Source organism: Solanum dulcamara, chromosome 7, assembly GCF_947179165.1.
Source record: "Solanum dulcamara chromosome 7, daSolDulc1.2, whole genome shotgun sequence".
NCBI lineage: Eukaryota > Viridiplantae > Streptophyta > Magnoliopsida > Solanales > Solanaceae > Solanum > Solanum dulcamara.
The window spans coordinates 56040204-56053734 of NC_077243.1; the positions used below are offsets into that span (position 1 = coordinate 56040204).

At 32.6% G+C, this 13531-nt stretch overlaps 1 protein-coding gene across 2 annotated transcripts; it reads right to left on the reverse strand.

Annotated features, from left to right (window-relative positions):
• Positions 1 to 9906: 9906 nt before the first annotated feature.
• LOC129895525 (protein ASYMMETRIC LEAVES 2-like) lies at positions 9907 to 12763 on the reverse strand. 2 transcript variants are annotated; one of them, XM_055971248.1, is made up of 3 exons: positions 12385 to 12763; positions 11285 to 11341; positions 9907 to 10816 (listed from the first exon to the last, which is right to left on the reverse strand). In XM_055971248.1, exon 3 carries the CDS (start codon positions 10754 to 10756, stop codon positions 10157 to 10159), a length of 600 nt encoding a protein of 199 aa, XP_055827223.1. In that variant the 5' UTR covers positions 10757 to 10816; positions 11285 to 11341; positions 12385 to 12763; the 3' UTR covers positions 9907 to 10156. The 2 variants fall into 2 exon arrangements, with proteins under 2 accessions (XP_055827223.1, XP_055827222.1); XM_055971247.1 differs by lacking the exon at positions 11285 to 11341.
• Between the last annotated feature and the right edge of the window lie 768 nt (positions 12764 to 13531).

Genomic DNA, 13531 nt, shown 5'->3' on the forward strand with positions numbered 1-13531 from the left:
AGTGTCAAGAATATTAACATCTGATAAGGATAATTGAAGATTGAGTTGTGTATTAAAATAAACTGGACCATATGCTACAGTTGATTCAATAGAACTAATTAAAGATTGTCTAAAATTTAGATTTCTAGCATCTCTAAGTGCAGCTAGAATGGTTTCTGGTAACTCTTTAAGAGTTAATGGTTTAAAAGCAATTTGAACCATGCCTATATGCATGAAATTAAATTTAGATCTATAAGAATCTATATCTCATTTATTTAATAAATAAATAGTTTGCTCATCAGAATTAAGAGCTAAGGATTGTTCAGTAGATTTTATTAATTGCTTGGTTGAAAATTTATCAAACCATCCATAGTCATATATGGTTTTAGTATCAATTTTTGGAATAGTCCATTTGTTTAATAAATCAAGATTTTGAGGTACATCTACCTCTTCTAATCTAGTACTTTTAATACTAGTTTCTCCCATATCCATTAGAAAATATATGATAAAAATCATATCTATGCTAGGTGTTAAAAGTATAAGATTTATGTATTATGAAAGTGCCTAAGCTCTGATACCATCGCAACCAGGATCTAAAAGACTGGCGGTAGTCCGCGCAATCATTCAGATCTTGCTTGAAACTATATCTTTGAGCTTGTAGTTAGCAAGATCAAAACCAAAATAGAAGAAAATTTTATTTAATTTATGACTATATGGAAGCTTTCACCTAAGCAAAGGGCCTGTCAGATATTCCGATACATACTATTATTAATCCAGCAACTAGCAGTTCTAACAGTGTGAAAATATGCCCCTCTTTTTTTTTTAACGGGGACTTACACCACCACTGTTTGCTACGCTGGAATTAATATAGTAGTGCCGGAATCGACTGTACCACCATCTCAGAACCAAGTCATAAATTATGATAAATTCTTTTTATAAATTGATTGAGTCTAAGTCTTTCATACTACATAACTTATATAACTTTAGATCTCTGGCATAGATATGAAGATACTTTAGCCGGACATAGTCACGGCTTGTATATAAAAGAAGCTAATAAATAAAGCAATAAATGAACGTACCTTGCCTCGAAGGCTTTTCCAAACTGCAAACTTTTATTGATATCTTACAATACTTATGATTACAAGAGAGAAGGGAGAGAATATAGGAGTAGAGAGAGAAGGGGTTGCAAACTCTGCCTAAGAATTAAAACATATTACCCTTTATATAGGAAGGCTAGGGATACAAAAGGAAAGAAAGTCTTCATATGTAACATCATATGGGTCCCTGAATAGTACAAATGGGTCCCTTATGTAGGTTTCTAGAACAGTATATGTACTGTGTACATACAGTATTTCTACTGGAGATACAAATATAATTTGTGTCCACTTGAAGCTGGTGGGGATATATCCTCTCATGGCCCGCCATAATTTTAATCTTTTGATGGTTTTTAGTGGCCGTCTCATTCTGCTTTTCCTTTGCCTTTTACAGCTGTCCGTAGGAATTCTTCCTTATCTTGTAGAGATTCGAGGAATTCTTCTACTTTTTCAAGTTCTCTTTCTGATAATACTGTTGGGGGTCCTTCGGACTGAGCATCGGTTATATCATCACTTGCTTCACTTTTTATGGAGGTGTCTAATTTGTCATATTGTGTTAAAGTTTGAAGTAAATTTCTTTTTACTTCTTCTAAATAATCATTGATTAGTTCAGTCTTATCACCTTGCTGAACTGAAATTCTTCGAGCAATATGCTTGACTGAGTTGTCAGCCACCAAATTCTTTTGTAGACGCTCAGTATATTCTTGAAGTTTTGTTTTGATAGAATCAATAAGCTCTTGTCCATAAGGTTGTTTGGTTTTGGGATCATTTCTTGTCAACTTATCCCAGAAATTATTATAATACACACGATAAAGACATGGTATTTTTCATCTTGGGTATATCCCACTTCTGGAAGCCATTTATGAATCCATGGTATCAAAAATTCAATAAAGAAATACATCTGATCAATTTTATCGAGATTGCTTACATGATCAGCTAAGTATAACTCTATTAGAAATGGTGAAATCTTTGCCCATTCTTTATAGAAGTTAAGGTAGTTATGCGGTAAAATCTTTACCGTAGGACCATGGAATGTCCACCATCTAATAAACCAATTTGGAATTGTTCCTTCAAAAATCTTTGAACAAACCTTTATGAACCAGGTGTGTTTATGTTTATCATTATTGTAATAAACAATTTTGTGAAAAGCTTGGATATAATCCCAATAAGTAAGATTGATGTTCATATTATTAACCAGAACCTGTCGTTCATTCATTGTGGAAATCCCCCAATCTTCGACAGATATAATCTGTTTGATGATAACTTTTGAGAAGTTATAAACATTCTCTTCAGTGGTAAAGTGTTGGAAGTCAGCACTTCCTGTTTTGATTAAGATTGTTTCATAATAGGTTCGAGTTTTGTACGATTCTCCTGGGAAATATAACCATCGTACCAAATACCTCTGGAAAATCTTCCAAGGTTCATCTTGCCTCTGAATATCAGAATTTTCTAAAAGAAATATAATTTCTTTTGTAGGTACTTCTTCATAGTTCTTATTATCATCTATTTCTTTTGTAATCGAAGCAAAAGTATCTTTTTGCTTTTGAGATTCAAAATATGCTTTCAATTGTCCATATAATGGACTGTCTTTTGGAATATCTTCCAGATTTATTGAAGGAGTATTTTCCTTCTGAGATGCAGATGATTCTCCAATTTTTGAGTTTATCAAACTCTTATTTCCCATTCGTAGGACTAGAAAATTATTAGATGATGATGAAGATCCATGTGAAGGCCTTTGTGATGGGGCTGATCTTCCCCTGCCTCTGGTACGGTTATTATTCCGTCCTTTGATTATAGACCACGACGGGTCTGCCATATCTGCAAGCATAAACTGATTAGTGATATTCAAAGAAATCATCTGTATCTAGATAATAGGGACCTTCATCGTCCTCATAAAAGTGAATAGAGAAATGAAATGCTTCCATTTCTTCTTCTATAATGTTCTCTATGATTTTGTCCAAAATCTTGGTTTGAATATCTTCTCCTAAAGGGATAGCCTTTAAGATTGTTATAAGGGTTTTGTCTTCAAAGAAAGCTGCGAAGTAATGCATGATTAATTTGTCAAGTATTCTCTAGATAGAAAATCTGATAAAGAATTATCAATCCCTTTTTTATACTGTATATCGAAGTCGAATGGGGCTAATTGAGCCTGCCACCTAACAAATATTAATTTTGAAGCATCATGCTTAAAATCTTTATCAAACATGTATTTTACTGATTGGGCATCTGTTTTAATCAAGAATCTTTGATTATATAAATCATCTTGAAATTTTAAAACACATTTAACAATGCATAACATTTCATGGGCCACTGTTGCATATTTGCGTTGGGCCTCATTCCATTTTCCTGAATGAAATCTTATAAGATATTCCTTTTTATCATTGGAATTTATTTGTTTAAGAATTCCTCCAAACCCGATATTAGAAGCATCTGTTTTAATAATTTTTGGCCAAGCTGGGTTAGCCAATGTTAAACAAGGTAAGGATTTTACCCGCTGTTTAACTGATCGAACAAGTTCTGTTAGACTATCAGTCCAAGGAAGTTTATGATTTTTTTTTTAACCTTTCATATAAAGGTGATAAATCTCGAGATAAGTTTTTATAAAATGGAGAAATATAATTTAAACTGCCCAAAAATCTTTGGAGCATAGTTCTATCCGTGATTATATCAGGAAATTTTGAAGCAAAATCAATTGATCGTTGAATAGGAGTGATTTTACCTTGACAAATATTATGTCCAAGAAATCTAATTTCTGTTTGAAATAGACTCATTTTGGGTTTTCATATAACTAACCCATTTTGTATTACAATTCTTTTTAATATATCAAGATGTTTAATATGAGTTTCAAATGTTTTTGAGTAGACCAAAATATCATCAATATAAACAATGATAAAATTCAAATAAGGATTAAAAATATCATTCATTATTTTTTGGAATTCGGATGGGGCATTTTTTAACCCAAATGGCATTACGTTCCATTCATATTGTCCAAAGGGAACATTAAAAGCAGTTCTATAAGTATGCTCTTTAAAAATCTGTATTTGCCAATATCCTGATTTTAAATCAAATTTTGAAAAAATATTGGCATCATACAACCTAGATAATAAATCTCTTTTGTTTGGAATAGATATGTTATTATTATTATTATTATTATTATTATTATTATTATTATTATTATTATTATTATTATTATTATTATTATTATTATTATTATTATTACTACTACTACTACTACTACTACTATTATTATTACTATTATTATTATTATTATTATTATTATTATTATTATTATCCAAATACGTTAAGTATTTTTTGAAGAAATTAGGTTAGTCACATCTCCTTTTATGGTTAATATTGCAAGTATCTTATTTTTGTATTTGGTGGTCGAAGATTTTTCTTTGTTTGATTCAATTTATGAACTTTCGTGGCTTCACGGTTTTAGAGGTAAGAACGTAAAAAAATGGTTTATGAAAAAACCATTCTGTTCCAATGGCGTCCAATAGCTTTATGTGTGAAATATTATAACCCGCGTACCTAACAATCTAGAGCTTTAGATTTATTTTAATTAATAATTAATTTTTCATGTTTATATTTAATTTACTTGCTTAAATAAAAATAGTAGAGTATTGCAGAAATCCTAAACCCGCCACATATATTCCTAGCTTACATGTAATTTATACTAAACATTATCTCGTAGAGTATAATCTAAAGGAGATTAGATCCTAGCCTACCTCAAAACCAATCACGAGCGCTCCAAAATCCACAAAACCAGAGCTTTATCCTTCCAAAATGCCTCTAAATGATGTCACTCTCATAATTATCAACTATGCGTTATTACAATAAGAACGATACCCATATTGTTAAAATATAACTCAGGCCCAAAATCGGGTAAAGAATATGCCTGTGAGACTCGTTAACGAGATTCTAAAATTGAACTCATCACTCGATCCCTAAAAGATCAAGAAACTTGTGCTCAGAAGGTGGGCACAATCCGAGCTTGAGAACCCATTCAAAATAACCCATGATAAAAAAATCTTCAAGAACACCAATCTTGAAATTGAAAGGAGGGAATTTGATAGAAACTTACAGGATAAACGAGATTCAATTGACCCTAGAAACGCTCCTAATCACTACACAAGCTAAATCCAACAAAGCACACTGACTTCCCCTCAAAATCGAGCTCACAATATCCTTTAATTGTAATATCCCCTAAAAACGTTGTATACGATGTTTCAATTTTTGCCTAAACATGATACAGTCTCTGTATTTTGGTCATAACGTTTCATAGAAATATCCAAATTGAGTGATTCAAATTTCTGAGTAACCACAAGATCATTACCTACAACTTTTATGAAGACCATATTTTAAGATTCAGAGGTTAAGTAGGTCAAATAAATTAATCTTTGTAAGGTAGGATGCTGTTACGGAAATGAGTGTTTATAGAAGAAAAATCATATCTCACTGTAGGTTTATCCAAATTGGTTGATTCTTAAACGATATGAAACTAGACTTCCATATCTACAATTCTTATGGAGACACCAAATCCTAATAAGGAATTTATCTTATTCAAATGCAGCTCCCAAAAAGAGTATTCTGTCAAAGATAACTCATTTCACCTACCATAGAAAGATCTAGATACATTTGACATCACTCATGACATAAATTGTCCTCCATTTAACATCATCCATGACATCAATATATTCCACTAAATTTTCAGATTTTTATTTATAATTATTTTATTTATTGTTAGGTCATCTTTCCCACCTATAAATACCCACCTTATTTCCTCATTTTATTCATCAAGCTTTCTCAAGCAAATCTTCTCTCTATACACATTCTCAAATATAGTTTTAGTTCTTAGTAGTGAAGAAATACTATTCCGGTGATTCATATATTCCGGATAGTACACAAAACGTTCCGGCAAGGAGAGAAGCTAGGACTCAAGAGTGTTCATTAAGTCTTCCGGTACCAACTAAAGCTTCGGTTTCCAGGTATGTAAGGTTTCAATGAGAGTATTCCTTCCACTCTCATGTCTAAATTATTTTGATTATATGATAAATTATATTTATTTTCTCTAAGCTCTACTCTAAGTTATGTGGGTATTTATCCATGGGTTCTTCCACCCATGTAGTCCAAAAACTCTTTCAATTAAGGCTCTTGATTTCAAGTAATATTTTCTTATGGTAATTCTTAATTTTACTTAATAATATGAATCATGGTTAAACTAATGATTATTGCTCTATTTTGATGCAACATAATTTCATATGTATGAATTAATGATTTACAAGTAATTCTTTTATTTATCTATTTAAAGGTTCTTGAAATTCATGGTGGGTTGTTTAAAGCATGATTTTTAATTAATGGATTTCAAAGTATTTATATTTACATACATATTTGCAAGTTGAAGTGATTTGAACCCACCTAGTTTTACTATATTTTTAATAAAGTTTGACTTGAAAGCTTTGACTCCAAATAAATGTTTATAAAAGAAATATCTATGATCAAAAAGGGAGTCTTATGAAATAAAAGAATGATGAAATGATATGAATGATGAATTCTTTATGCAATAAGGACAATTCTTGCATATTTGAATTATCAAATGTTTTAATGAGCTATTCTACTGAATATGATGTTTGAATTCTCGAGTTATATGCTATGAATATTTTGAAGTATTAAACTATTCCGTGGGATTGACTTAGCACCGAATGAGGCATGGAGGTGGGATTCGGTAAGGGAATCCTAGTAGCAACCCCTTGTCTCATTAACTATGTGTCAACATAGGAGCCCTTGTAGGCTTAGGCTAATGGATCCATAAATAGCCCTTAAAGTTAAAGTTAAAGAAATGAATGAAGTTGACGGAGTTCTACCTGGCAAGTAGTCTCCCCGGCCAACGCAGGGGGTTATGTTGGATTCCATGTAATAGCTCGCATGGTCTTAAATGTCGGTTATGGTTAATTTCCCACAAAATGAATGTTTTAAAGGATATCCATATGATTTATTATGCATGTATTACATTATGTTCCATATTACATAAATGTTATAATAGTTTCTCAATTTTCATGCATCCTTACATACTTAGTACATTCAAAGTACTAACGCATACTCTTTTGCCTACATGATATCACCATGTAGGGATCGCTGCTCCTCCTCGTTCTCCTCCACGTGGCTAGTTGATATTCCATTGAAGACTACTTTTGGTGAGTTCCCATGTTCCGGGAACAATACTCCTTTGTCTTTCTAGCTTATGATATGTTAAGATATTTTATTATGGCATTTCTTCTATTATGATTGAGGGTGAGCTAGGAACTTGTCTTAGCCCCATTAAATCTAATAGTTAGAGGTATTGTTGGACATATGTAAGTTGAAGATTTATTATTATGATTTCCGCTTGTCTATTTATCATTATTACCTATGAAAGGCTAAAAGAATGCTAAGAGGCTTGTTTGAGGTACTTTCGGGTTCCTCATTCGCCATGTCACGTCTAGACCCTAGGCTTGGGTCGTGACATTAATGGAGGAAAAAGGAATGAGAAAAGGGCTGAAAACAAGCAATATAAACTGCTTAGACAGATGGTCTCCGCGAACACAGGACTTAGGGCTGCAAACGCAGAAGTCAAACTTGACTAGGTCACCATACCCTTCTGCGTGAACACTAAGCCAAGGCCAGCGAACACGGGGTCCAAGGGATCTTGCCTTTGCGAACCCGGCACTAAGCTCGCAAAAGCGGCATTCGATTATACTGGCCTTCGCGAAAGTGAAACATAAAGGGTGTTGCACCAATTGAGCATTTTGAGTTGAAAAATACTTCGAAAGGGTGCTCAAGATTCATTTAGAACCTTGTGCATGCAAATGAACTATTTTACCCCTACCATATTTGACATTTTGGACTCAAGAGAATCATCAAAACTTTCAATTGAGACCTTCTCGATAAAAAGTGGATCCCACGCCCAAGGCTCCATTTTTATCCATAAGCCACAAGGTTGCTCGAAATATATTCAGAAGCCTTGGGACCCGAACATGAGGGTCCTTCCAAACCAGACACTATATTGCAGAGCTAACGGAACCATCAAAATTGCATTCTAAGGTCATTTACCTAAGGTTTTGACCGAAGTCAACCGTTGAAACTCTAGAAGCTCTAAAATATAGAAAATAGCACAAAATTGAAACGAACGACCTTGTGATAATTCTGTCAATTTCAACAAGTCAGAAATGGCTTGGGGTAGTTACAAAAAAGTTATATATGCTGATATTACAGGAAAATGAAGAAAATGACCTAAAGGGTCATTACACTAACAAGGCCTTACTAAAGCCTCCCAGCTAAACCCATCAACAAACACTGATTTCCCATAGAATTGAGCCCTTTTAAATTTTAACTCCAACAATCAAAATAAAACTTAGTGAAAATGAGGGCTAAAAATGAACATAACCACCAGCATTGACCACTAAAGCAGTCATTTAGCCGCTTAAGCGGCCATCGCTAAAGCCGTGACATTACCGCTAAAGCGGCTAGGTCCTTGTTGGTGGGCTCCGCTAAAGCACCTCCTAGTCGCTTCAGCGACCTTCGCTAAAGTGGTCTTGGCCACTAAAGCGGTCCCCAGCTGCTTAGGTCACTACACCAGCATCAGGCACCAACAAATTTAGCAAAATTCCTATGGACTCCACTTAATTGTTCAGGATTAGTTCGAAAACCTGTGCACGTGAACGAACTATGCTACCTCACCAAATTCTTTATTCTAGACTCAATGAAGATGTCAAAACTTTCCCTGGAGGTCGTCTGGATAAAACGTGGGTCCCACACCAAGGCTCAAATTTTGCCATAAGCCACAAGGTTATTCAAAATGAGTCTGGAAGCCTCAAGACCCGAATCAAGGGTCCTTTTAGACCAGAATTGATGTTTTTGAGCTAACGGAATCATCAGAATCGCAGGTTGTTTTCCTAAAGTTTTGATCAAAGTCAACCGTTCAAGCTTCAAAGGCTCCAAAACATAGAAACTTGCACAAAAATCAAACGAACGACCTAGTGATCGAATTGTCAGTCCCGTCAAGCCATGAATAACTTGGGATCACAATAAAAAAGCTCTAAATGCGAAAAATATACTGATAAGGTAAAAATGACCTGACGGGTCACTAAGAGCGTTCATAGGATTTGTGATACTGTATTTTACCCCTCCAGCGCTCCGAATCCATTGTCACGAGAACAAGTTGTGACATCACCATACAACTTTATTCAGCAAATTATTTACTCCTTCTGGCTTTAAATAATTACTTATTCTCTTTTTAAATTGTATCAAATTTTGTTTGCTTTTGTAAGTTTAATTTCTCTCTATTTTCATTAAAAACACATTTAATTAATAACAGTCGGTTTATCTTCAACTAGTTATGAGCACGGACGATTTCTAATAATACTCTCCGCTCCAATTTATTTATTTTAATTTACTATGCTTTTAAGTCCGTTTAGAAAAATGTCTTTTTTCTTTTATGATAATTTTTTAATTTTAATTTTACACGTGACATATTTAAAAATCATAAAATTAAAAGATATTTGATAGATTCTACACATAATAGTTTAAAATCACAAAATTTAATGTCTTACTTTCTTAAATTTTATGTCAAATTAAAATCAGATAAATAAATTGAAAAGAGGGGAGTATATACAATTGTAATTCCAATCGTACAGTTACAGTTTAGATTTTACTTTTGAGCAATTCCATGTTTGTACTCCAATTTTTATAGGGAAAATATTTATCAAGCTGCAGGTCCCAAAGGGAGGGTGAACTTTCTCTTTTCAATGATTACTAAGGTGAAAGCACCAGAGGATGAAGAAGTCTAGAGGCATAATATAATCATATCGAGTATAAATGCATGTAATACTTCATAATTACACTGGTGGTACTGCATGTGCTGGCTAGTATTGCCTACTTATTTAGTAATGTTGATCTTTCATTTTGTATGCTAAAAGGACTGCTAGCAGTCCAGAGGCAGATGCGACCTCTCTCACGACTCACGTAATATATGTGGAATTTTTTTAGTAAATATTAAAATCATAATTTTATGCAGTGTATTTAATGAGTTGAGACAATCAAGATTAAATTTTAAATCCACCTCTAGTTGTATCAAAGTTGTTACTTCCTCCTTCAAGTCCTCGGATTATCTGCTGCTGTTGTTGCTGTTGCTCTTGCTGCTGATCTTTAGGAAAAAACTGATGGTGATACAAGAGTTGGTTATGATCCCTCCCACCACTTCCTCCTCCTATAAAATTGAACCCCAAATTATGCTGATGTGGAGCTGCCAATAGGCCATGATTATTGGTACTAGCAATGCCTCCTAAATTTTGATACTTGGACAGTTCGGACTTGGCACAGCTAAGGTCTAGCTGGAGCTGTCGGAGCTGGTGTTGGAGAAGGGAGATGACACCAACGCAACCGTATACAGGATCTCGGAGGCGCATGTCCGCCTCGTAAGCAAGAGAGTTGACGGCGTCTTCCCTTTGGTGAGGCTGCAACTCATTCAGTAGCTTCGTGACATTGCTGGCCCCAAAGATTTTGTGAACATTTGCAAATTTCTGGGGTTGATCAGGGGGGAAGTAAGGTGCAAACACACATTCTGGTTGGCATTTCCGACGAAGGAATTTACATGCTGCACATGGTGAGTAGGATGATAATGAAGGTGATGAAGATGAGGCCATTTACAAATATTAGGACTACTACTTCTCTCTTCTACTTTATCTTATCCTTCTCTTTAATACCTGCAAATAACAGCTAGGATCATTTAGTAATGAACTCACTATTTCTGCATCACTACATAAATAAGGCTACGTAGCTAATAAGTGGTGGTTAATTAACATTATATATTTGGGATTTTGTATGATTAGAATTTATATTCAATCCACTGATTTTGTAGGAAAAAACCCATTTAATTAATTCACTTATAACACGTAATTCCATATCAAGTTTATCATCCTGAATAATATATAGATTGACAATAATCCGCTAAATATTGCACTAATAGTGTTAAAAGTTTTCCTTTCCAAACTCTAATTGTTAGTACTCCCATATATATGTTCTCGGAAATTCCTTGCCATGTGGATCTTGTAAGACTTGAAGGATTACTGCATACTCCACAATTATTTTCATATCCAAGATAACCCTTTTAACCCTTTTTCTAAAAGAGAGGGAAAAAAATGTTCAATACATCTACTCAGAAGGAAAATAACCTTTCACGATCCAAAGGAAAGAGCAAGTAGCTCTATAGTACATCAGCTGCAATACACCTACAAATTCAAAAACCTTCTAATACTGAAAAAGATGATGGGGATATATTGAAGAAGAAAGAAGCAGCAGAATTAAATAAAAAATTCAGGATTGATTATTGTTAACATTAAAATAAAAACAATTTTCCCCATATCGTAGACAATCTGCATATAAATTAGGGACAAAACAAGGTTTAAGTAAGAATGAAAGATTATATATAATAATACTAACAGTAATGAGTACTAAGTATTTGATGGGAATTGGATCCCGTGAAAGTGTGGAAGTAAGAGCTTTAAGGACTAGTTTTATTACTCTGTACTCCGTTAGATATTAGTTGTTATATTTTTATTAAAAATAATAATTCCAAAATAATTGTTAATTTAAATAATCAAGAAAGAATTAATTATATTTTTCCAATTTTATTTTTGGCATTAATTATTCTACAATTAAGAGACACATAAATAGATAAAGATCAAAGAATTAATAGGGGGTATATCAGTCAATAACGCCCCTAATTAATGTTTTCTTTAGTATTGTGCAAAATCTTATCATGACAACTAAAATAGGACGGAGGGAGTATCTAACTTCTCATGATGTTATATATACTCTCTCCGCCAAATATTAGATCGACATCTTATTAAAAATAGTTATCCCATATTACTTGTTTACTTATTAAATCAGGCTAGAATTAATTAAAAAAAATTATTTTACCTTTACAATTAATATGACCTTTTGAAATGTAAACAATTCTCAATACTAGTTATTTATATACTCTATGTATATTTTTTCTAACTTATTTTATGTGCATTAACATGAACAAAAAGCAAAATAATAAAATTGATTAATCTATTAATAATTTTTTAGTCATCACATAAAATAAAAAATACCCATATTTATCTAATATGGAATAGAGAGAGTATTAGCATAAAACTCCTGTATATTATTTAGATCGACAAGTGAACCTCTTGTCAATTCTTGTACCTTGGAGTAAAACATGGTAAAATGAATAGGATATAAATATAGAAGAAATAAAGGAGAGAAGGAAATTAGATGTTATAACTACCTCCTAATTCTATTTTCCGTGCCCACAGTGTTGTGTGTCCTCGAACTCTTGTTCAAACGTACGTTTTTTTGTTTTGCAGAATTCAGTGCATGTGGATCGATTTTTGTGATGGACAGCAGAAAGTCAAGCTTTGGATCTCGTGGAGTGACAGCTATCTTTTCATTGTACAACTTCCTTTTGAGATTTCAACTTCTTATGAAGTAAGATATTGTAAGTTGAATTGCCCTCTTTTGTTAAACCCTATATAAGGTGGTAGACAGGAAAGGAGATACAAATAAAGGGAGTACTTAACAAAAGAACGGAAATGGATCGTAGTAATAATCATGCACAAGTGTGTTCTTTGAAAACGAATAAAATGGCAATCTTTAAGCTTCCGTTTTTAAGGCCAAAAGAAGCTCAATGTTTGTAGTAACAAGGGCCAGGGGACAAGCATATAAAGATGGTGACAATAATGCCAAACGAACAAAAGGAACTCTCTTGAATAGGTTACTGTTGTAATTTGGCATTTTCCTTTGTAGTCTAACTTTATATTTTCTCTATCCTAATTTATGTAAGATAGTTTAATTTGACACAAAATTTAATAAAAATAATTTTTTTTGAAATTAATGATCTAAAATAAGTCATAAATATTTATGTGACTAGAAATCATTTCATTAAAGGTAAAATATATATTTTAAAATAAAATTATTAGTAAATATACAAAATATGTCATATTTTTATATTGATTAAAAAGAAAAAATAAGTAATATAAATCGAGACAGAGGATATATTGGGACTCCAATGTAAAAAATTTATTGTTAAGTTATTATAAATGTTTTTTTCGTTCCTTTTCAATTACTCGGAGCAAGAGGACAAACGTATTCTATTTTTATTATCGAGTCAGGCTTAGAACTTTAATTTTATGTTTTTCAAAATATAATTGATATTTTAAAAAGTTATATATATATAAAAAAATACAATTAGTAATAATTACTACTCATTCTGTCTCAATTTATATGACATACTTTCAGTTAAAAAAAGAATGATATATTTCTATATTTAGTAACAATTTAACTTTAAAATAATTATCTTATCCTTAGTGAAATAATTTATAAACACTCGATAACTTAATTTAGACTATAATTTTTAAAAATCTTTCTTTCAACTC

Excerpts from the sequence above, each read along its gene's own strand:
- LOC129895525 (XM_055971247.1), bottom strand. The coding sequence starts at position 10,756 with ATGGCCTCATCTTCATCACCTTCATTATCATCCTACTCACCATGTGCA.